Here is a 20,097-nt window from a genome sequence, read left to right as displayed (position 1 = left end):
ACTCTGATTATCCTGATGAACGCAAGACGAAAAGCTTCAACAAAACGTCTTTTTCAGCAATACTCAAGTTCTATGCTACCAAACGGCGACTCATAAAGGGGGGACTTCCTTAACGTTTAAATGAGGGATCCTTGCTAGAGTCTAGTGCATACGTTGCCTGTTGAAATATCATTTAGGCAAGGTTGCTCTTAGTTTGTTTATTACAGTAAAAGTCTTAAAACTTGAAATCTTGTGCGATATTTTCCGAAATATCCACGGAGATGGTAATCGCTGGCAAAACCGTTGATGAGCCAAACGACATTTTGCTGCACAAAGCAGGCAAGGCGGGTCTTGGATGGAGGGGTTTAATGCATTTTTATACAAGATTTTTGGCGTTCAAAATTCAGGTTGAAAAAAAAAAGTCTACAAAAATAAACAGCTGCAGAGTAAACGGATGACAAACAGAGACAGTTAAAACTGTAACTAGTTCCAATATGGAATCTCGGAGACAGCTGTTTCCAGTTTGGATCTGTCAGGAGAGGACGGAGCCGGTTTGACAGTCAGCCTGAGAAATTTAGGCGGTTTCCTTGAATGCACAGCATTTAAAATCTGGTGTTATGGAAAGGCGTTTTAGCGACAGTGGTTAAATCCGCACCAAATACAAGAGGGATGTGCAGAAACAGCTGGTAGCGTTTGTTGTATGGAGGATGGATCTTTGACAATTGAGCCTTTGCTGTTGAACGCAAGGACTGGGCTGCAAGAACCTCCCTTCAGCTCCACTGGGGCTGAGTCCCCTGGATGTCCAACGCCCGCCCGCGCCCGCCGGGCGACGTTTCTTTCGCAGCAGCAGGTTCGGGACCAGGAAGAGGAAAGATGGCCTCGCGGACGCTGTCCGTAAGCGACGAGTGTGGCTGAGAGTGTTGGCGCGGCTGGGAAATGAGCTCCTCCTCGGCACAGGACCCGACACCGTGGCTTAAGTCACACTCGACGCCTGTCGTGTCCGCTGGTTCCGATGGATGGCGTGCACGAGTGAGAGGCTCACCGCGACCAGTATGGCGATAACGATTCCATAGCACATGTGCACCCTCGCCAGCCCTGAACCCAACCCGACCTGGCACAGACCTGTGGTGAAAGTAGAAAAGGGCAGTGGCACGTCAAGGTATGGAGGACTGAAAAGCTTCCCTGTCCCCAACCAGCAGCCGTATCTCTGGGATGCTGGGCGGGTCAGTGCCGAGGGAGCGCCGCACTGTCGGGAGGGTCAGTACTGAGGGAGTGCCGCATTGTCGGAGGGTCAGTACTGAGGGAGTGCCGCACTGTCGGAGGGTCAGTACTGAGGGAGTGCTGCACTGTCAGAGGGTCAGTACTGAGGGAGTGCTGCACTGTCAGAGGGTCAGTACTGAGGGAGTGCCGCACTGTCGGAGGGTCAGTACTGAGGGAGTGCTGCACTGTCGGAGGGTCAGTACTGAGGGAGTGCCGCACTGTCGGAGGGTCAGTACTGAGGGAGTGCCGCACTGTCAGAGGGTCAGTACTGAGGGAGTGCCGCACTGTCGGAGGCTCAGTGCTGAGGGAGTGCCGCACTGTCGGAGGGTCAGTGCTGAGGGAGTGCTGTACTGTCGGAGGGTCAGTACTAAGGGAGTGCTGCACTGTCGGAGGGTCAGTACCGAGGGTGTGCTGCGCTGTCAGAGGGTCAGTACTGAGGGAGTGCTGCACTGTCGGGGGGTCAGTACTGAGGGAGTGCCGCACTGTCGGAGGGTCAGTACTGAGGGAGTGCCGCACTGTCGGAGGGTCAGTGCTGAGGGAGTGCTGTACTGTTGGCGGGTCAGTCTGAGGGAGTGCTGTACTGTTGGCGGGTCAGTGCTAAGGGAGTGCTGCACTGTCAGAGGGTCAGTAGTGAGGGAGTGCTGCACTGTCAGAGGGTCAGTACTGAGGGAGTGCCGCACTGTCAGACGGTCAGTACTGAGGGCGCGCTGCACTGATCATGGTCTGGAACAATTCACACTGAACATTTCGATCTAGAACAGTCACACTAACTGCCCTTAGTCTTGCACAGGCCGTAGGTCTAGTAAGTTGTTCATTTATTGTTTTTTCTTTATTCCTTCATGTCATTTGGTCTTCGCTGGCTGGGCCCAGCATTTATTACCCATTCCTAATTGCCCCTTGAGAAGGTGGTGGTGAGCTGCCTTCTTGAGCCGCTGCAGTCCCTGTGGTGTAGGTACACCCATAGCGCTGTTAGGGAGGGAGTTCCAGGATTTTGTCCATGTGGTGTAGGTACACCCACAGCGCTGTTAGGGAGGGAGTTCCGGGATTTTGTCCCCGTGTGGTGTAGGTACACCCACAGTGCTGTTAGGGAGGGAGTTCCAGGATTTTGTCCATGTGGTGTAGGTACATCCACAGTGCTGTTAGGGAGGGAGTTCCAGGATTTTGTCCATGTGGTGTAGGTACACCCACACTGCTGTTAGGGAGGGAGTTACAGGATTTTGTCCATGTGGTGTAGGTACATCCACAGTGCTGTTAGGGAGGGAGTTCCAGGATTTTGTCCGTGTGGTGTAGGTACAACCACAGCGCTGTTAGGGAGGGAGTTCCAGGATTTTGTCCATGTGGTGTAGGTACATCCACAGCGCTGTTAGGGAGGGGGTTCCAGGATTTTGTCCATGTGGTGTAGATACATCCACAGTGCTGTTAGGGAGGGGGTTCCAGGATTTTGACCCCGTGACAGTGAAGGAACGGCCGATATATTTCCAAGTCAGGATGGTGAGTGACTTGGAGGGGAACTTCCAGGTGGGGGTGTTCCCCATGTGTCTGCTGCCCTTGTCCTTCTAGATGGTAGAGGTCGTGGGTTTGGAAGGTGCTGTCGAAGGAGCCTTGGTGAGTTGCTGCAGTGCATCTTGTAGATGGTACACACACTGCTGCTACTGTGTGTCGGCGGTGGAGGGAGTGAATGTTTGTGGATGGGGTGCCAATCAAGCGGGGCTGCTTTGTCCTGGATGGTGTTGAGCTTCTTGAGTGTTATGGGAGCTGCGCTCATCCAGGCAAGTGGGGAGTATTCCATCACACTCCTGACTTGTGCTTTGTAGATGGTGGACAGGATTTGGGGAGTCAGGAGGTGAGTTACTCACTGCAGGATTCCCAGACTCTGACCTGCTCTTGTAGTCACAGTATTTCTATGGCTAGCCTAGTTCAGTTTCTGGTCAATGGTAACCCCCAGGATGTTGATAGTGGGGGATTCAGTGATGGTAATGCCATTGAATGCAAGAAACGATGGTCTGATTCTCTCTTGTTGGAGATGGTCATTGCCTGACACTTGTGTGGTGTGAATGTTATTTGCCACTTGTCACCCCAAGCCTGGATATTGTCCAGGTCTTGCTGCATTTGGACATGGACTGCTTCAGTATCTGAGGAGTCACAAATGGAGCCTCCTCCTCCAATGAGCTGTTCAATTGTCCACCACCATTCACGACTGGATGTGCCCGGACTGCAGATCTTAGATCTGATCCGTTGATCGTGGAATCGCTTTGCTCTATCACTTGTTGCTTATGCTGTTTGGCAAGTAGTCCTGTGTTGTAGCTTCACCAGGTTGACACCTCATTGTTAGGTATACCTGGTGCTGCTCCTGACATGCCCTCCTGCACTCTTCATTGAACCAGGGCTGATCCTCTGGCTTGATGGTAATGGTAGAGTGGGGGATATACCGGGGCCATGAGGTTACAGATTGTGTTCGAGTCCAATTCTGCTGCTGCTGATGGCCCACAGCACCTCATGGATGCCCAGTCTTGAGTTGCCAGATCTGTTCGAAAGCTATCCCATTTAGCACGGTGGTAGCGCCACACAACACGATGGAGGGTATCCTCAATGTGAAGGTGGGACTTTGTCTCCACAACGACTGTGCGGTGGTCACTCCTACCGACACTGTCAAGGACAGATGCCTCTGCGGCAGGGCAGGTTGATGAGGATGAGGTCAAGTCTGTTTTACCCTCTTGTTAGTTCCCTCACCACCTGGCGCAGACCCAGTCTAGCAGTGATGTCCTTTAGGACTCGGCCAGCTCGGTCAGTAGTGGTGCTACCGAGCCGCAATTGGTGATGGGATATTGAAGTCCCCCCCAGAGTATTATCTGGTTACAGAATGTGGAACTTGCCTGAATTTGCGACACACAAAACAAAAAATTAAAAATATCGACCCAAACCTATTCATCGACTCACCTTCGATTGTCATGTGCCTAAGCATCTGTTGCTCCAACAATTGGTTCCTCAGGATGAATGTGTACTTCGTCCCACTTCCCTGTGGGTTCTGAAGCTGGCTGGTAACAGAGTAGAGTCCTCCCAGACCCGTCTCGAACTCTGTCTGAGTTGCCTCAGTGACATTATCCCCCTGAGCGTTCAGCCATCCCACCTCCGCTTTCGGGTATCCACCTGTCACCAGCACACGGACAAAGCTGCAGTCTGAGCAGTTATGCAGGTTGATGGTCAGCTGTGGCTCACTGTACGGAGCTGGAAAGGCCAAACAGAGGAGGATGATGATTCTGAGTGAAATGCAAGCTTCGAATGCCCACTCGTTTTCCCCTCAACGCAAGCCCATTCAGCCCATCTTATCCGTGCTAGCTCCTTGGATACAGCAACGACAAACTAATCCTAATCTCCCTTTCTCTCTCGGCCTGCCTCTCCCGAGGTCTCTCTTTGTCTCTCGCTCTCTCTCTCTAGCGTTATCTGTCTTCCTCTTTCACCCTGTCTCTTTCTCCCTCTCTCCCTGTCTCGTTCTCTCTCTCTCCCTGTCTCTTTCTCTCTCTCTCCCTGTCTCTTTCTCTCTCCCCACCTCTGTCCCTGTCTCCATTGTCTCTCTCTCTCTCCTTCATATATGGGTTCAATCTATCCCTGTCTCTGCCTCCTTTTATTGCCCTCTGACTTCCCACTCCCTCCGCCTCTTGCCCCGCCTCCCTCCACCTCACCCACCCAGTTCCCTCCGCCTCCATTCCCCACCCGCTTCTCCTCCTCACTCCCTCCACCTCCCTTAACCCTGCCTCCGCTCCTCCCCCTGTTCCCTCCAGCTCTCTCCCCCCTCCTGCTCACCCCCACTCTCTTACCCCTGCTCCCTCCACCTCTCCCTCAGTCCCCTCCACCTCTCTCCGCCGCGCTCCCTCCGCCTCTCACCACCCCACACCCCAGCCCCCACCCCTCCCATCTGTCCGCGGGTTCAGGGTTAGGTTGAGGGTGTTAGGGTTAGAGGTGAGAATGATTTAGAGTTTGGGATTTGTTTCAGGGTTTGATTTAGGAGTTAGCTCTCAAAGTGGTCCTGGTTGAAATGTGATGCCCAGCGCAGTTGAATATGTCATCTCACCACCCGAAATGCTGTTGGGTGTGGACAGCACTGAGCTGGCCGTCAAACCTCAGCGCCAGCCTGAGGCAGGACGATCGAGTGCGAGGGAAAGGAGTAAACTGCAGAGAACACACACTCACTCGCCACTCGCTGACCCACACCAACTCCTGGTCACCAACTCAACTCCCTCCACAGCCCCATTAACCCCTCCCTATCTCTGTAACCTCCTCCAGCCCCTACACCCCTCCCCATCTCTGTAACCTCCTCCAGCCCCTACACCCCTCCCTATCTCTGTAACCTCCTCCAGCCCCTACAACCCTCCCTATCTCTAACCTCCTCCAGCCCCTACACCCCTCCCTATCCCTGTAACCTCCTCCAGACCCTACAACCCTCCCTATCTCTGTAACCTCCTCCAGCCCCCTATAACCCTCCCTATCTCTAACCTCCTCCAGCCCCTACACCCCTCCCTATCCCTGTAACCTCCTCCAGCCCCTACAACCCTCCCTATCTCTGTAACCTCCCCCAGCCCCTACAACCCTCCTTATCTCTGTAACCTCCTCCAGCCCCTACACCCCTCCCCATCTCTGTAACCTCCTCCAGCCCCTACACCCCTCCCTATCTCTGTAACCTCCTCCAGCCCCTACAACCCTCCCTATCTCTAACCTCCTCCAGCCCCTACACCCCTCCCTATCCCTGTAACCTCCTCCAGACCCTACAACCCTCCCTATCTCTGTAACCTCCTCCAGCCCCCTATAACCCTCCCTATCTCTAACCTCCTCCAGCCCCTACACCCCTCCCTATCCCTGTAACCTCCTCCAGCCCCTACAACCCTCCCTATCTCTGTAACCTCCCCCAGCCCCTACAACCCTCCTTATCTCTGTAACCTCCTCCAGTTCCCTACAACCCTCCCTATCTCTGTAACCTCCTCCAGCCCCCTATAACCCTCCCTATCTCTGTAACCACCTCCAGCCCCTACAACCCTCCTTATCTCTTGTAACCTCCTCCAGCCCCTACAACCCTCCCTATCTCTGTAACCACCTCCAGCCCCTACAACCCTCCTTATCTCTTGTAACCTCCTCCAGCCCCTACAACCCTCCCTATCTCTGTAACCACCTCCAGCCCCTACAACCCTCCTTATCTCTTGTAACCTCCTCCAGCCCCTACAACACTCCCTATCTCTGTAACCACCTCCAGCCCCTACAACCCTCCTTATCTCTTGTAACCTCCTCCAGCCCCTACAACCCTCCCTATCTCTGTAACCTCCTCCAGCCCCACAACCCTTCCTATCTCTGTAACCTCCTCCAGCCCCTACAACCCTCCCTATCTCTGTAACCTCCTCCATCCCCTACAACCCTCCCTATCTCTGTAACCTCCTCCAGCCTCTACATCCCTCCCTATCTCTGTAACCTCCTCCAGCCCCTACAACCCTCCCTATCTCTGTAACCTCCTCCAGCCTCTACATCCCTCCCTACCTCTGTAGCCTCCTCCAGCCCCTACAACCCTCCCTATCTCTGTAACCTCCTCCAGCCCCTACAACCCTCCCTATCTCTGTAACCTCCTCCAGCCCCTACAACCCTCCGAGATCTCTGCACTCCTCCCAATTCCGGCCTTTTGACCATCCGCCAATTCCCATCGTTCCACCATTGGCGGCCGTGTCTTCAGCTGCCTCGGTGGGGGTGGGGGGTGGGGGGTGGGGCCTGAGCTCTGGAACTCCCTCCCTAAACCTCTCCGCATCTCTGCGCCCTCCACCCCACCCCCTTTCTCTCTCTCTCGATCTCGCTCTCCTCCATTAGGATGCTTCTTAAAAACCAACCTTCCTGACTTGGGTGTTTGGACGCCTGTCCCTGGCATCTCTTCACGGGCCTCGCTGTGAGTGAGCGGTTTTGAAACCGCTGCTTGTGAAGGAGCTCAGGGACGTTAAAACGTGCGGCGTAAAATAACGTAAGGCGCTAGTGGTGAACCGTCCAGGCCCACTGGTTTACCTGCGACCACCACCCTCACGACATGAGAGCTGGTGCCAAACTCATTGTTGACACTGCACAAGTACCGGGCCTCGTCCTGCACGCCCACCGACCTCAGGCGGAGCGAGGCGTTTCCCTCTGGCAGGTCACCGGAGAAGAGTTGGGTGCGGTTCCGGTAGGCCGCATCCTGCTTCGCCAGTTGATCCCGCCCGTAATAGTAGCTGTGCACCACCTTGTCCGAACCCCACAGCTGCCAGGTGACAACCGTCCGGGCCAACGTCCCACTGGGATCGGGGTCAAAGGTGCACGGGACGGTGATGTCAAGGCCGACCTGGGCGATCACCGCTGCGGGAGGGAGAGCGGCCACAGTCAAACCTGGGGGCAGCACAAGAAACCGTCAGCGTGTTATCCCGAGATGTTTTACTTACTCATTCACGGGGATGTGGGCTTCGCCGGCCGGGCCCAGCGTTTATTGCCCATCCCTAATTGCCCCTTGGGAAGGTGGTGGGTGAGCTGCCTTCTTGAGCTGCTGCAGTCCATGTGGTGTAGGTACACCCACAGCGCTGTTAGGGAGGGAGTTCCAGGATTTTGTCCCCTGTGGTGTAGGTACACCCACAGTGCTGTTAGGGAGGGAGTTCCAGGATTTTGACCCGTGTGGTGTAGGTACACCCACAGCGCTGTTAGGGAGGGAGTTCCAGGATTTTGTCCGTGTGGTGTAGGTACACCCACAGCGCTGTTAGGGAGGGAGTTCCAGGATTTTGTCCCCTGTGGTGTAGGTACACCCACGGTGCTGTTAGGGAGGGAGTTCCAGGATTTTGTCCCCGTGTGGTGTAGGTACACCCACAGCGCTGTTAGGGAGGGAGTTCCAGGATTTTGTCCGTGTGGTGTAGGTACACCCACAGCGCTGTTAGGGAGGGAGTTCCAGGATTTTGTCCGTGTGGTGTAGGTACACCCACAGTGCTGTTAGGGAGGGAGTTCCAGGATTTTGTCCGTGTGGTGTAGGTACACCCACAGCGCTGTTAGGGAGGGAGTTCCAGGATTTTGTCCCTGTGGTGTAGGTACACCCACAGCGCTGTTAGGGAGGGAGTTCCAGGATTTTGACCCAGCGACAGTGAAGGAACTGCCAATATATTTCCAAGTCAGGATGGTGAATGACTCGGAGGGGAACTTCCAGCTGGTGGTGTTCCCCACGTGTCTGCTGCCCTTGTCCTAGATGGTAGAGGTCGAGGGTTTGGAAGGTGCTGTCGAAGGAGCCTTGGTGAGTTGCTGCAGTGCATCTTGTAGATGGTACACACACTGCTGCTACTGTGTGTCGGTGGTGGAGGGAATGAATGTTTGTGGATGTGGTACCGATCAAGTAGATGGTGTCAACCTTCTTGAGTGTTGTTGGGGCTGCACTAATATCACAGGGGGAGTTTTACTCTGTATGTAACCCCGTGCTGTACCTGTCTTGGGAGTGTTTGATGGGGACTGTGTAGAGGGAGCTTTACTCTGTATCTAACCACGTGCTGTACCTGTCCTGGGAGTGTTTGATGGAGACAGTGTAGAGGTTGCTTTACTCTGTATCTAACCCCGTGCTGTACCTGTCCTGGGAGTGTTTGATGGAGACAGTGTAGAGGTTGCTTTACTCTGTATCTAACCCCGTGCTGTACCTGTCCTGGGAGTGTTTGATGGGGACAGTGTAGAGGTTGCTTTACTCTGTATCTAACCCTGTGCTGTACCTGTCCTGGGAGTGTTTGATGGGGACGTTGTCGAGGGAGCTTTACTCTGTATCTAACCCCGTGCTGTACCTGTCCTGGGAGTGTTTGATGATTTTCTCTCTAGAGGAAAACAGTTTTTTTTGTTAAAGTCCTTCAGAATTTGAAATACTCTCTAGCCATCTCTCACACTGGATACTACAAAGTCTATGGGGCCCTGACAATATTCCGGCAATAGTCCTGAGGACTTGTGCTCCAGAACTGGCCGCGCCCCTAGCCAAACTGTTCCAGTACAGCTACAACACTGGCATCTACCCGGCTATGTGGGAAATTACCCAGGTATGTCCTGTACATAAAAAGCAGGACAAATCCAACCCGGCCGATTACCGCCCCGTCTGTCTACTCTCCATCATCAGTAAAGTAATGGAAGGGGTCATCGACAGTGATGTCAAGTGGCACTTGCTTAGCAATATCCTGCTCACTGACGCCCAGTTTGGGTTCTCCCAGGGTCACTCAGCTCCTGACCTCATTACAGCCTTGGTTCAAACATGAACTAAAGAGCTGAACTCCTGAGGTGAGGTGAGAGTGACTGCCCTTGACATCGAGGCAGCATTTGGCCGAGTGCGGCACCAAGGGGACCCTTTCCCCAACAGCGCCGTGGGCGTACCTGCACCGCAGGGACTGCAGCGGCTCAAGAAGCAGCTCACTGCCAACCCAGCCAGCAACACCCACATCCTGTGAAAGAGGAATGAAATGAGAACTGATTAAATTCTTGGAAACAGAGACAAAATACTCACTGTCAGAAAGCAGCAGCTGGAGTGTAATGAGGCCTGGGAGGCTTACCAAATGGGTTTGACAGGTTCTATGCATGGCTAGGTCTCCTGAAAAAGGAAAGGGGAGCAATGCTCTGAGTCATTGAAATGGAGCAGAAAGAGCACCAGTTTAAAAAAAAAGGACAGATAAAAAGCAAAATACTGCGGATGTTGTAAATCGGAAACAAAAACAGAAAATGCAGGAAAAACTCAGCCGGTCTGACAGCCTCTGTGGCGATAGAGAGACCACAGAGTTAACGTTTCGAGTCCTTAACACTCTTCAGAGCTATAGAGAAGTAAAATGTGATGAAATTTATACTGTTTAAGGGGGGATGGAGCGGGTGAAGCTGGATAGAGGGCCAGCGATAGGTGGGGGCGAAGGAGAGATTGGCAAAGATGTCACGAACAAAAGGACAAAGGGGGTGTTAACGATAGTGATACTGACTAAAGGAGGTGCTGATGGTGGTACTAAGGTCAGAAAGCAGAATGTGATAATAGCAGGACAAGGGTAAGCACTCTGTGAAAGAACAATATGAACAAGTGACTGACAGCCCTTGTGGGAGGTGGGGGGAGCAGGAGAGGGGACAGTGATGGGGGAGAGAAAAGATTGAAAATAGGATAAAATAATGAATTAAATTGAATTTGAATAAAATTGGAAATTAAAATAAGTGGATAAAGAGAAATAGATTATGAGAACAGTAATCTGAGCTTGTGCGCTTGCCCACCTATACCAGGGCTGGGATAATATCGTTTCTCCTCATTCTTACAGTTCCTGCTTCTCCCACTCCCAGCTCCAGGCTGCAGGTTCTGGTGATTCTGGATGCGGGACAGTAGTTAGTCCTGGCCCTGGTGTGGGTGCGCAAGAGCAGAGGCATGGGTTATTGTACTGTCATAAGCCACATCTTTATCCACTTATTTCTATTTCCAATTTTATTTAAATTCATTTTTATTCATTATTTTATCCTATTTTCAATCTTCCCCCCCCCTCCCCCACACAAGGGCTGTCAGTCACTTTGTCCTTTTATTCGTGACACCTTTGCCAATCTCTCCTTCGCCCCCACCTATCGCTGGCCCTCTATCCAGCTTCACCCGCTCCATCCCCCCTTAAACAGTATAAATTCCATCACATTTTACTTCTCTATAGCTCTGAAGAGTGTTAAGGACACGAAGCAGTAACTCTGTTTTTCCCTCCGCAGATGCTGTTAGACTTAATAGATTTAATAGCTGAGCACCTGGAAAACAGTGGCAGAATCGGACAGAGTCAGCGTGGATTTACGAAAGGGAAGCCATGCTTGACAAATCTACTGGAATTTTTCAAGGATGTAACCAGTAGAGATGATGAGGGGGGAGCCAGTGGATGTGGTTTATTTGGACTTTCAGAATGCTTTCGACAAAGTCCCACATAAGAGATTAGCATGTAAAATTAAAGCGCATGGGATTGGGTGTAGTATATTGAGATGGATAGAAAACTGGTTGGCAGACAGGGAACAAAGAGTAGGAATAAACGGGTCTTTTTCCAAATGGCAGGCAGTGACTAGTGGGGTACCGCAGGGATCGGTGCTGGGACCCCAGCTATTCACAATATATATTCATGATTTAGATGAGGGAATTAAGTGTAATATCTCCAAATTTGCAGATGACTCAAAGCTGGGTGGGAGGGTGAGCTGTGAGGGGGATGCAGAGATGCTTCAGTGTGATTTGGACAAGCTGAGTGAGTGGGCAAATGCATGGCAGATGCAGTATAATGTGGATAAATGTGAGGTTATCCAGTTTGGTAGCAAAAACAGGAAGGCAGATTATTATCTGAATGGCTATAAATTGAGAGAGGGGAATGTGCAACGAGACCTGGGTGTCTTTGTACACCAGTTGCTGAAGGTAAGCATGCAGGTGCAGCAGGCGGTAAAGAAGGCAAATGGTATGTTGGCCTTCATAGTGAGAGGATTCGAGTACAGGAGCAGGGATGTCTTGCTGCAATTGTACAGGGCCTTGGTGAGACCACACCTGGAATAGTGTGTACAGTTTTGGTCTCCTTATCTGAGGAAGGATGTACTGGCTACAGAGGGAGAGCAGCGAAGGTTTACCCGACTGATTCCTGGGATGGTGGGACTGACATATGAGGAGAGATTGAGTCGGTTAGGATTATATTCGCTGGAGTTCAGAAGAATGAGGGGGGGATCTCATAGAAACCTAAAAAATTCTAACAGGACTAGACAGGGTAGATGCAGGAAGGATGTTCCCGATGGTGGGGGGAGTCCAGAACCAGGGGTCACAGTCTGAGGATACGGGGTGGACCATTTAGGACTGAGATGAGGAGAAATGTCTTCACCCAGAGAGTGGTGAGCATGTGGAATTCACTACCACAGAAAGTAGTTGAGGCAAAACATTGTATGTTTTCAAGGAGGAGTTAGATATAGCTCTTGGGGTGAAAGGGTTCAAAGAATATGGGGAGAAAGCGAGAGCAGGCTGTTGAGCTGGATGATCAGCCATGATCATAATGAATGGGGTAGCAGGCTCGAAGGGCCGAATGGCCTATTCCTGCTCCCAGTTTCTATGTTTCTATCAGCCGCTGAGACAAAAGACAGACTTTCATTTTGCTAACCCCTTTCACCACCACAGAACATCCCAAAGAGTTTCAAAGCCAATGAAGGACTTTTGAAAATTTTGACATTGCAGCTGTGGCACTCCATCAGTACTGACCCTCCGACAGTGCGGCACTCCCTCAGTACTGACCCTCTGACAGTGCAGCACTCCCTCAGTACTGACCCTCCAACAGTGCAGCACTCCCTCAGTACTGACCCTCCGACAGTGCAGCACTCCCTCAGTACTGACCCTCTGACAGTGCAGCACTCCCTCAGTACTGACCCTCCGACAGTGCGGCACTCCCTCAGTACTGACCCTCCGACAGTGCGGCACTCCCTCAGTACTGACCCTCTGACAGTGCAGCACTCCCTCAGTACTGACCCTCCGACAGTGCGGCACTCCCTCAGTACTGACCCTCCGACTGTGCGGCACTCCCTCAGTACTGACCCTCCGACAGTGCGGCACTCCATCAGTACTGACCCTCCGACAGTGAGGCACTCCATCAGTACTGACCCTCCGACAGTGCGGCACTCCCTCAGTACTGACCCTCCGACAGTGCGGCACTCCCTCAGTACTCACCCTCCGACAGTGCGGAGCTCCCTCAGTACTGACCCTCTGACAGTGCGGCACTCCCTCAGCACTGACCCTCCGACAGTGCAGCACTCCCACCGCACTGAACCTCTGACAGTGCGGCACTCCCTCAGTACTGATCATCCGACAGTGCAGCACTCCCTCAGTACTGACCCTCCGACAGTGCGGCACTCCCACCGCACTGAACCTCTGACAGTGCGGCACTCCCTCAGTACTGACCCTCCGACAGTGCGGCACTCCCTCAGTACTGACCCTCCGACAGTGCGGCACTTCCTCAGTACTGACCCTCCGACAGTGCGGCACTCCCTCAGTACTGACCCTACGTCAGTGCGGCACTCCCTCAGTACTGGCCCTCCGACAGTGCGGCACTCCCTCAGTACTGGCCCTCCGACAGTGCGGCACTCCCGCAGTACTGGCCCTCCGACAGTGCAGCACTCCCTCAGTACTGACCCTCCGACAGTGCGGCACTCCCTCAGTACTGACCCTCCGACAGTGCAGCACTCCCTCTGTACTGACCCTCCGACAGTGCGGCACTCCCTCAGTACTGACCCTCCGACAGTGCGGCACTCCCTCAGTACTGACCCTCCGACAGTGCGGCACTCCCTCAGTACTGGTCCTCCGACAGTGCGGCACTCCCTCAGTACTGACCCTCCGACAGTGCGGCACTCCCTCAGCACTGACCCTCCGACAGTGCGGCACTCCCTCAGTACAGACCCTCCGACAGTGCGGCACTCCCTCAGTACTGACCCTCCGACAGTACGGCACTCCCTCAGTACTGACCCTCCGACAGTGCAGCACTCCCTCAGTACTGACCCTCCGACAGTGCGGCACTCCCTCAGTACTGACCCTCCAACAGTGCAGCACTCCTTCGTTACTGACCCTCCGACAGTGCAGCACTCCCTCAGTACCAACCCTCCGACAGTGCAGCACACCCTCAATACTGACCCTCTGACAGTGCAGCACTCCCTCAGCACTGACACTCCGAATGTGCCGCACTCCCTCAGTACTGACCCTCCGACGTTGTAGCGCTCCCTCAGTACTGACCCTCCGACAGTGCAGCACTCCCTCAATACTGACCCTCCGACAGTGCAGCACTCCCTCAGTACTGACCCTCCGACAGTGCAGCACTCCCTCAGTACTGACCCTCTGACAATGCAGCACTCCCTCAGTACTGAACCTCCGACAGTGCAGCACTCCCTCAGTACTGACCCTCTGACAATGCAGCACTCCCTCAGTACTGACCCTCCGACAGTGCAGCAGTCTCTCAGTACTGACCCTCCGACAGTGCGGCACTCCCTCAGCACTGACCCTGGAGGAGTCTTGGCCTGGCTTATGCCTGGACTGGGTGTCAAACTCACAAACCTTTCTCTGCGTGTGGCAGAGCCGGTGAGGGTAAGAAACGCAGAGGGGGACAGCTGCCAGCCAGATGTGCAGGTCCGTCATTAAAATGAGTCAGTTGCTCCCTTGGTTCAAGGCGCCAGACTGCTGGTTTCTGCAGGGTTTTGAAATTCAGAATCCTGACGACGAGTCATACTTACTCGAACCGTTAACTGTGTCCCTCCCCGCAGAGGCTGTCAGACCTGCTGAGTTTTTCCAGGTATTTTTTGCTTTTGTTTCAGAAGGAACTTGCTTTATTTAAGTCACTGTAGAGTTGGGAAACTTGGGAACAAAAACAGAAACAGAAATACCTGGAAAAACTCAGCAGGTCTGGCAGCATCTGCGGAGAGGGACACAGTTGACCTTTCGGGTCCTCATGACCTTTCAACAGAGCTAAGTAAAAATAGGAAAGGGGCAAAATATAAGCTGGTTTAAGGTGGGGGGTGAGGGTTGTTAGGACAAGCAGTCAGTAATAGGTGGAGATAACCAAAAGATGTCACAGACAAAAGAACAAAGAGGTGTTGATGGTGGTGATATTATCTAAAGGAATGCGCTAATTAAGAGCGGAGAGCAGGACAAGCTCTAGTGGGGGTGGGGTGAAATAATACTAATTGGCCATAAAAGGTAGAGATAAACAATGGATGGAAATACTTTTAAAAATAATGGAAATAGGTGGGAAAAGAAAAATCTACATAAATTATTGGAAAAAACAAAAAGGAAGGGGGAAGAATCGGAAAGTGGGTGGGGATGGAGGAGGGAGTTCAAGATCTAAAGTAGTTGAACTCAACATTCAGTCCGGAAGGCTGTAAAGTGCCTAGTGCACCTCATCTTCCGACTAAAAGAAAACTTTCCAGCATCCTCAGTTTTCTGCTTTTATCTTTGGAAAACTGGGAACTCACTTATCTCAATTACTGGATCAGAAACAGGCCTCAAAGCTTGCCAGTGTTGTCAGTCTCTGGATCAGCAAATTGATTCACACCAAAGCAACCTTCAATGTCCTACTTTTTTTCACTGTGTATCCTAATGACCATTATCTATGATGAACCACAATTGATTCTAGTTTTAACAACAGCTTGCATTTACCTAGCACCTTTAATGTAGCAAATTGTTCCCAAGGCAAAAATCAGACAAACATTGGACACAGCCACATAAAGAGGAGAGAGAGAGAGGCAGAGAGGTTTAGGGGGGTGTTTTCCAGATCTTAGAGCTGAAGGCACGGCTGCCGATGGGGGAGCGATGGGAATCGGGGGATGGTCAAGAAGCGGAATTGGAGGAGCGCAGAGATCTCGGAAGGTTGTGGGGTCTGGAGGAGGTTACAGAGATAGGGAGGGTTGTAGGGGGCTGGAGGAGGTTACAGTGATAGGGAGGGTTGGAGGGGCTGGAGGAAGTTACAGAGATAGGGAGGGTTGTAGGGGCTGGAGGAGGTTACAGAGATAGGGTTGTAGACGCTGGAGGAGGATGCAGAGATAGGGACGGTTGTAGAGGCTGGAGGAGGTTACAGAGATAGGGAGGGTTGTAGGGGCTGGAGGAGTTTACAGAGATAGGGAGAGTTGTAGAGGCTGGAGGCGGTTACAGAGATACTGAGTGTTGCAGGGGCTGGAGGAGGTTACAGAGATATGGAGGGTTGTAGAGGCTGGAGGAGGTTACAGATATACTGATTGTTGTAGGGGCTGGAGGAGGTTACAGGGATAGGGAAGGTTTTAGGGGTTAGATGAGGTTACAGAGACAGGGAGAGCTGTAGGGGCTGGAGGAGGTTACAGAGATAGGGAGGGTTTAGGGGTTAGATGAGGTTACAGAGATAGGGAGGGTTGTACGGGTTGGAGGAGGTTACGGAGATAGGGAGGGTTGTAGAGGCTGGAGGAGGTTACAGAGATAGGGTTGTAGACGCTGGAGGAGGATGCAGAGATAGGGACGGTTGTAGAGGCTGGAGGAGGTTACAGAGATAGGGAGGGTTGTAGGGGCTGGAGGAGTTTACAGAGATAGGGAGAGTTGTAGAGGCTGGAGGCGGTTACAGAGATACTGAGTGTTGCAGGGGCTGGAGGAGGTTACAGAGATATGGAGGGTTGTAGAGGCTGGAGGAGGTTACAGATATACTGATTGTTGTAGGGGCTGGAGGAGGTTACAGGGATAGGGAAGGTTTTAGGGGTTAGATGAGGTTACAGAGACAGGGAGAGCTGTAGGGGCTGGAGGAGGTTACAGAGATAGGGAGGGTTTAGGGGTTAGATGAGGTTACAGAGATAGGGAGGGTTGTACGGGTTGGAGGAGGTTACGGAGATAGGGAGGGTTGTAGAGGCTGGAGGAGGTTACAGAGACAGGGAGGGTTGTAGAGGTTGGAGGAGGTTACAGAGGCAGGGAGGGGTGTAGGGGCTGGAGGAGTTTACAGAGATAGGGAGGGTTGTACGGGCTGGAGGAAGTTACAGAGATAGGGAGGGTTGTAGAGGCTGGAGGAGGTTACAGAGATAGGGAGGGTTGTAGAGGCTGGAGAAGGTTACAGAGACAGGGAGGGCTGTAGAGGCTGGAGGAGGTTACAGAGACAGGGAGGGCTGTAGAGGCTGGAGGAGGTTACAGAGACAGGGAGGGCTGTAGAGGCTGGAGGAGGTTACAGAGACAGGGAGGGCTGTAGAGGCTGGAGGAGGTTACAGAGATAGGGAGGGCTGTAGAGGCTGGAGGAGGTTACAGAGACAGGGAGGGCTGTAGAGGCTGGAGGAGGTTACAGAGATACTGAGTGTTGTAGAGGCTGGAGGAGGTTACAGAAACAGTGAGGGCTGAAGAGGCTGGAGGAGGTAGGGAAGAGTAAGTAAGCATTTGAAAACATGAGAATTCTAAAATGGAGACCTTCCCAAGCCCCCGTGAACAATGGGAGGAAGCAGGGATTTGCCTTTCATGTAAGTGAAGTTTACAGTGCTTGAAGATGAGATCCAGCCAGGACATTTGTTGATGGAACAGTTACACACCCTCATTCTGTGGTTCCTGAAGCAATGCTGTGTTAACTGTGTGTATGTCATTCGCACAACTATTCTCTACTGCATTGGGCTAACAATGCCAGTGTTGTTGAAGGAACCTTTCTATTCCGACAAGGTACTGTGCAGCTTGAATACTCTCACAAACAGCAGAATGGTTCCCGTTCAAGAGGAAATATATTTACACTGTTACAGAGAGGGAGAGAGGGGGAGAGAAAAGGGGTGTAGAAAACAAAAGAGACAGAGTTAAAGAGAGAGAGGGTCAAAGGGGAAGAGGGATAAAGTGACAGTGGGAGATGCAGAAAGGCAAAGATATAGAGAGACAGAAGGGAAACAGATAGATCGAGATAGTAAATGGAGAGAAATATAGTGAGGCAGACAGACAGACAGACAGAGAGAGGGAGGGAGAGAGGGTGAGAAGCAGACAGGGAGAGAAAGACAGACAGAGCAAGGGACATAAAGAGAGACAGACAAAGACAGACAGAGTGGCAGAGAGACAACAGAGAGAGAAACAGAGAACAAAAGACAGACAGAAAGAGAGACAGACAGAGAGAGAGACAGAGACACAAGCAGAGAGAGAGATAGAGACAGACAGAGAGAGGGAGACAGACAGGGAGAGAGACAGGGAGAGACAAGGAGAGACGGACAGGGAAAGAGAGAGAGACAGAGCAAAGACAGACAGAGAGAGAAAGACAGACAGAGACAGACAGCCAGAGAGAGACAGACTGACAGACAGAGAGAGAGACAGACAGATAGACAGACAAACAGACAAGAGAGAGACAGACAGACAGAGGGAGAAGACAGAGGGAGAAAGACAGACAGACAGAGAGAGAGACAGACAAGAGGGGGAGAGACAGACAAGAGTGGGAGAGACAGACAAGAGAGGGAGAGACAGACAGAGAGAGACAGACAGAGAGAGAAAGACAGACAGACAGAGTGACAGTCAGACAGAGAGAGAGACAGACCGACAGACAAGAGAGAGAGACAAGAGAGACAAACAGAGAGAGAGACAAACAGAGAGAGAGACAGACAAAGAGAGACAGACAAAGAGAGACAGACAGAGACAGACAGTCAGACAGAGACAGAGAGACAGACAGAGAGAGAGAGACAGAGTGACAGACAGAGAGACAGACATGAGAGAGAGACAGACAAGAGAGAGACAGACGAGAGAGAAAGGCAGATAGACAGAGTGACAGTCAGACAGAGTGACAGTCAGACAGAGACAGACAGACAGAGAGACAGACAGAGAGAGAGACAGACAGACAGAGAGAGACAGACAGAGAGAGACAGACAAGAGAGAGAGAGAGACAGACAAGAGCGACAGAGAGAGAGACAGACAGAGAGACAGACAGAGAGAGTGACAGTCAGACAGAGAGAGACAGACCGACAGACAAGAGAGAGAGAAGAGAGACAACCAGAGAGAGAAACAAACAGAGAGAGAGACAGACAGAGAGAGACAGACATAGAGACAGTCAGACAGAGAGACAGTCAGACAGAGACAGAGAGACAGACAGAGAGAGACAGAGAGACAGACAGAGAGAGACAGAGTGACAGACAGAGAGACAGACAAGAGAGAGACAGACAAGAGAGAGAGGCAGTCAGACAGAGTGACAGTCAGACAGAGTGACAGTCAGACAGAGAGACAGACAGAGAGAGAGACAGACAAGAGAGAGAGACAGACAAGAGAGACAAACAGAGAGAGAGAGAGACAGACAAAGAGAGAGAGAAACAAAGAGAGAGACAGATAAAGAGAGACAGACAAAGAGAGACAGATAGAGAGAGACAGACAGAGAGAGACAGACAGTCAGACAGAGAGACAGTCAGACAGAGAGACAGTCAGACAGAGACAGAGAGAAAGAGACAGAGTGACAGACAAGAGAGAGACAGACAAGAGAGAGAGAGACAGAGTGACAGACAAGAGAGAGAGACAGACAAGAAAGAGACAGACAGAGAGAGAGACAGACAGAGACAGACAAACAAGAGAGAGACAGACAGACAGAGACACAGATAGAGAGACAGTCAGAGAGAGAGACAGGCAGAGAGAGAGACAGACGAGAGAGAGAGAAACAGAGAGCGAGAGACAGAGAGAGAGAGACAGAGTGACAGACAAGAGAGAGACAGAGAAGAGAGAGACAGGCAAGAAAGAGAGCGAGACAGACAAGAGAGAGAGCGAGACAAGAGAGCGAGACAGGCAGAGAGAGAGCGAGACAGGCAGAGAGAGAGAGAGACAGGCAGAGAGAGAGAGAGAGAGACAGGCAGAGAGAGAGAGAGACAGACAAGAGAGAGACAAACAGAGAGAGAGAGACAGAGGGAGAGAGAGAGAGACAGACAGAGAGAGAGAGACAGAGAGAGAGAGAGAGAGAGAGAGAGACAGACAGAGAGAGAGACAGACAGACAGAAAGAGACAGACAGAGAGAGAGAAACAGAGTGACAGACAAGAGAGAGACAGACAAGAGAGAGACAGACAAGAGAGAGAGCGAGACAGACAAGAGAGAGAGCGAGACAAGAGAGCAAGACAGATGAGAGCAAGACAGGCAGAGAGAGAGAGACAGGCAGAGAGAGAGAGAGACAGGCAGAGAGAGAGAGAAAGACAGGCAGAGAGAGAGAGACAGAGAAGAGAGAGACAAACAGAGAGAGAGAGACAGAGTGACAGACAAGAGAGAGACAGACAAGAGAGAGGGCGAGACAGACAAGAGAGAGAGTGAGACAAGAGAGCGAGACAGGCAGAGAGAGAGAGAGAGAGACAGGCAGAGAGAGAGAGACAGGCAGAGAGAGAGACAGGCAGAGAGAGAGAGAGACAGGCAGAGAGAGAGAGACAGGCAGAGAGAGAGA

The 20,097-nt window shown here is 52.1% G+C and overlaps 1 protein-coding gene across 1 annotated transcript; it reads right to left on the bottom strand.

Annotated features, from left to right (window-relative positions):
• Positions 1–330: 330 nt before the first annotated feature.
• Positions 331–14,444, bottom strand: LOC121274053 (CD276 antigen-like). Its single transcript, XM_041181190.1, has 5 exons — positions 14,291–14,444; positions 9,743–9,826; positions 7,270–7,623; positions 4,177–4,464; positions 331–1,101 (listed from the first exon to the last, which is right to left on the bottom strand). The coding sequence occupies exons 2-5, from the start codon at positions 9,813–9,815 to the stop codon at positions 953–955; spliced, it is 864 nt and encodes a 287-aa protein (XP_041037124.1). The 5' UTR covers positions 9,816–9,826; positions 14,291–14,444; the 3' UTR covers positions 331–952.
• Positions 14,445–20,097: the final 5,653 nt, after the last annotated feature.

This window comes from Carcharodon carcharias, assembly GCF_017639515.1.
Source record: "Carcharodon carcharias isolate sCarCar2 chromosome 29 unlocalized genomic scaffold, sCarCar2.pri SUPER_29_unloc_2, whole genome shotgun sequence".
Lineage (NCBI taxonomy): Eukaryota > Metazoa > Chordata > Chondrichthyes > Lamniformes > Lamnidae > Carcharodon > Carcharodon carcharias.
Note: the sequence above shows the minus strand (reverse complement) of the source record. Positions and strands in the feature narration are given on the sequence as shown.

What these genes read in the sequence shown, in the direction of transcription:
- LOC121274053 (XM_041181190.1), bottom strand. Translation starts at nt 9,815, where the DNA reads ATGCATAGAACCTGTCAAACCCATTTGGTAAGCCTCCCAGGCCTCATT. An exon ending in CCAGCTGCTGCTTTCTGACA is followed by an intron (nt 7,624 to 9,742) that starts GTGAGTATTTTG and finishes TGCTGCCCCCAG; the next exon opens with GTTTGACTGTGGCCGCTCTC. An exon ending in CGTGAGGGTGGTGGTCGCAG is followed by an intron (nt 4,465 to 7,269) that starts GTAAACCAGTGG and finishes TGGCCTTTCCAG; the next exon opens with CTCCGTACAGTGAGCCACAG.